The sequence below is a fragment of the Tarenaya hassleriana genome, unplaced genomic scaffold, assembly GCF_000463585.1.
Source record: "Tarenaya hassleriana unplaced genomic scaffold, ASM46358v1 Cleome1360, whole genome shotgun sequence".
NCBI classification, from domain to species: Eukaryota; Viridiplantae; Streptophyta; class Magnoliopsida; order Brassicales; family Cleomaceae; genus Tarenaya; species Tarenaya hassleriana.
The window spans coordinates 1-2933 of record NW_010964160.1 but is presented as its reverse complement, the minus strand read 5'-3'; the positions used below and the strand labels follow the sequence as shown (position 1 = coordinate 2933).

The 2933-nt window shown below is 30.4% G+C and overlaps 1 protein-coding gene across 1 annotated transcript; it reads left to right on the top strand.

The window, feature by feature from the left end:
• Positions 1-109: 109 nt before the first annotated feature.
• Positions 110-882, top strand: LOC104807995 (transcription factor bHLH99-like; the record flags this gene model as incomplete). Its single annotated transcript, XM_010533471.1, has 2 exons — positions 110-481; positions 676-882. Coding segments are annotated over 2 exons (459 nt in total), but the record flags the coding sequence as incomplete, so codon positions are not given.
• Positions 883-2933: the final 2051 nt, after the last annotated feature.

Below are 2933 nucleotides of genomic sequence, written 5' to 3'. Positions count from 1 at the left end.
TAAGTCATTTCAACCTTTATATATGATATAACCTGCATTCTCAAAGGACATAACACATACTATACCAAATTTAATTATCATATTTTTCCCTTAAAATTCGTGGAAAAAGGGTGACCAAGCATCGATAGTTGGAGGAGCCATCAAGTATGTAAAGGAGCTAGAACAAATCCTCCAATCACTTGAAGCCCAAAAAGCCATCCAATCAAAACAAGCACAAAGCCAATCCATATTCTCCAACTTCTTCATCCTCCCACAGTACTCCCCCGCCGCCGCCACCTTTTCCGGTGGCCGAATCCGAGCGGCGGTTGCTGACGTGGAAGTCACGATGGCGGAAAGACATGCCAACATCAAAGTGCTAACAAAGGCCCAGCCTAGGCTTCTCTCCAAGATGATCACTGAATTCTACTCTCTGGGCCTAACTGTACTTTGCCTCAATCTCACCACTTCCCAGCACATGGTCCTTTTCACTTTCAGTGTCAAGGTAAGTTTTATTTATTTATTTATTCTTATGTTTATAATTACTTCTTTTAAAATATCATAATATAATATTGGACACAAAGAAACATCTCCCTTTTTTTTGGTGCAAAATCTGTCCAAAGAATTGTATGATATTATTGTGTGTGTGTGTATATATATATACACTAATTGTGTTTAAATCATTGGTTTTGTGAACAGGTAGAAGAAACTGTTCAAGTGACTTGTGTTGATGATATCGCAAGTGCAGTGCATGAGCTTGTCCGAAGAATTCAACGTGAAAATTGAATTCAAAACTTACAATATTTTTTGGAGTTAAATAATATATATATACTCAATATTATTTACTATATTTGGAAAATGAAAAGCTCGACGACGGTCAATCATGCACCTTTTCCAAAATAAACTAAAAATAAAAAAAAGGATTGGATTTATTTGCTTCGAAATTAGACGTCGATGTTCGAATACATGGGAAGCCTATAAATAGAAATGCATCGGGAACATGCGGCTTTTACCAGATTTATTATAGGAAGAATTGTGATATTTATTTATTTATTCATTAAAAAGAGGAAATCATACGCACACAGACAAAATTATATATATATATATATACACACACACACACATGACGGTACCATATGAATGGATCAATGCATAGATCCATTTGACGCGATTTGAATATTATAATGATGTAAAACCAAGGATAATTAAGGAAATGCATCAATTCAAAAAAATATTTAAGAAAATGTTTGGTACACTTAACCAGGAAAAAAATGTTTGGTACATTATTTTGTAATAGAGTAATGATATGTAATGCCATATCCTTTTTTTTTCTAATCATCTTTAATTTATTTTACTATATAGTTCTGTTTTTTTTTCTTATTTTACTATTTCTAATTTGCCCCTAATGCTAACTACTGATATTAAATCCTAAATTCTCAATCCTATAACCTAAACTCTACTCCAAACCAATTTTAACTCTTACACATAAATCACAAACCCTAACTCTCGAGGTAGGATTTTAAGTTTTATGATTGGTTAAGTTTAGAGTTTAAGGTTTAGACTAATTAGTTTTAGAATTTAGAATTTAGAGATTAGGGTTCACGGTTTATAATTTATTGTTTAGAGTTTGGCGTAAATTATGAAAAGTAAAATGATAAGATAAAAGAAAAGCAAAGAAGTCTTACATGAATTTCCAAATGAGTAGGAAGTATATTTAAGAGGATATATTTAGCATGCCTAAATATCTCTGTTTAAGAAAAAATTTGGATGGGCTGTATTTGGGCTACATGGATCATAAATAAAATTAGTTGGGCCTGTAAAAGGCCCATCCATGTTAATAGTTAATTGGGTTACCTAAAAACTACTAAAACATATTTGTGAAACTTTGTTTCATAAATTATAATATAATAGCCCCACGGAATCGATCGCTTTTCATTGTCAATTTGTCACAAAATATAATGCTCGAAATTTTGTTATTTAAATTTCAATATTAATTCGAATCACGATATCAAAGAGCATATATAAGAATAGAATATATGGTGGATCGGATTACTTTTGTATACGAGGGTGAATGTATGACATTTGTTTTTTTTTTTTCTGATTTAATTATTCAATTAATATTTTGTTCTAGAAGGTTATAACATGGAGAATTTAGTGGAATTAGTTACTTTTTATTTTAATATATGATAACCAGCTCATCAACCAAATCCTACATTTTAAATATAACTCAAACCATCTTTTATATTTTCGCTTTTTCCGGTGTGTGGGCTTTCCACTAACCTGGGATAAACAACGTCGGAAGATCATCATCACTTATATAAATGATAATTTTGGCCCAACAATTAATAATATTATAAATATTCCAAGAAATGTAATTGCTGTTCGTATATAATATGGTTTGCCATCTTCTACAACTAAATAACGATGTAGTTTAATCTATTTATATGTCACATTAGATGTTTTTTTTCCTTCTCTAACTTTAGAAAAAGCTACTTACGAAATTAGAATACGAAATGTCAAAAAAAAAAGCTTCTTATAAGAATCTCTTTTAGTTTAATCTATTTATATGTCACATTTGATTTTGTTTTTTGTTAGCTTTTTCATACTATTGCCATTAATTTTAAAACATGCCCAATTGTTGGATTCCTTGTAACGCTTGTTGTTTAATTAGCCAAATTTAAGCGTTAACATCTAAGGCAAAACGCTTTTTCCCTATGGAAATATATTATATTTTAGATGTCTCCTTTATCCAATCTTAAAATATTTATTGCATATACATACGTATCTGGTACGTGTGAATTAATACGATTATCAAAAACTGTAATGGTTGTTGTTGTACATTTATTGCTGTTTTTATTTAATATATATATAACGGATTTTATGGTAAAATGCATCTCGTATTTAATAAAAGCCATTAACGTATTTGCCTGCACTATTACTAGTCGTTAGCACAATTC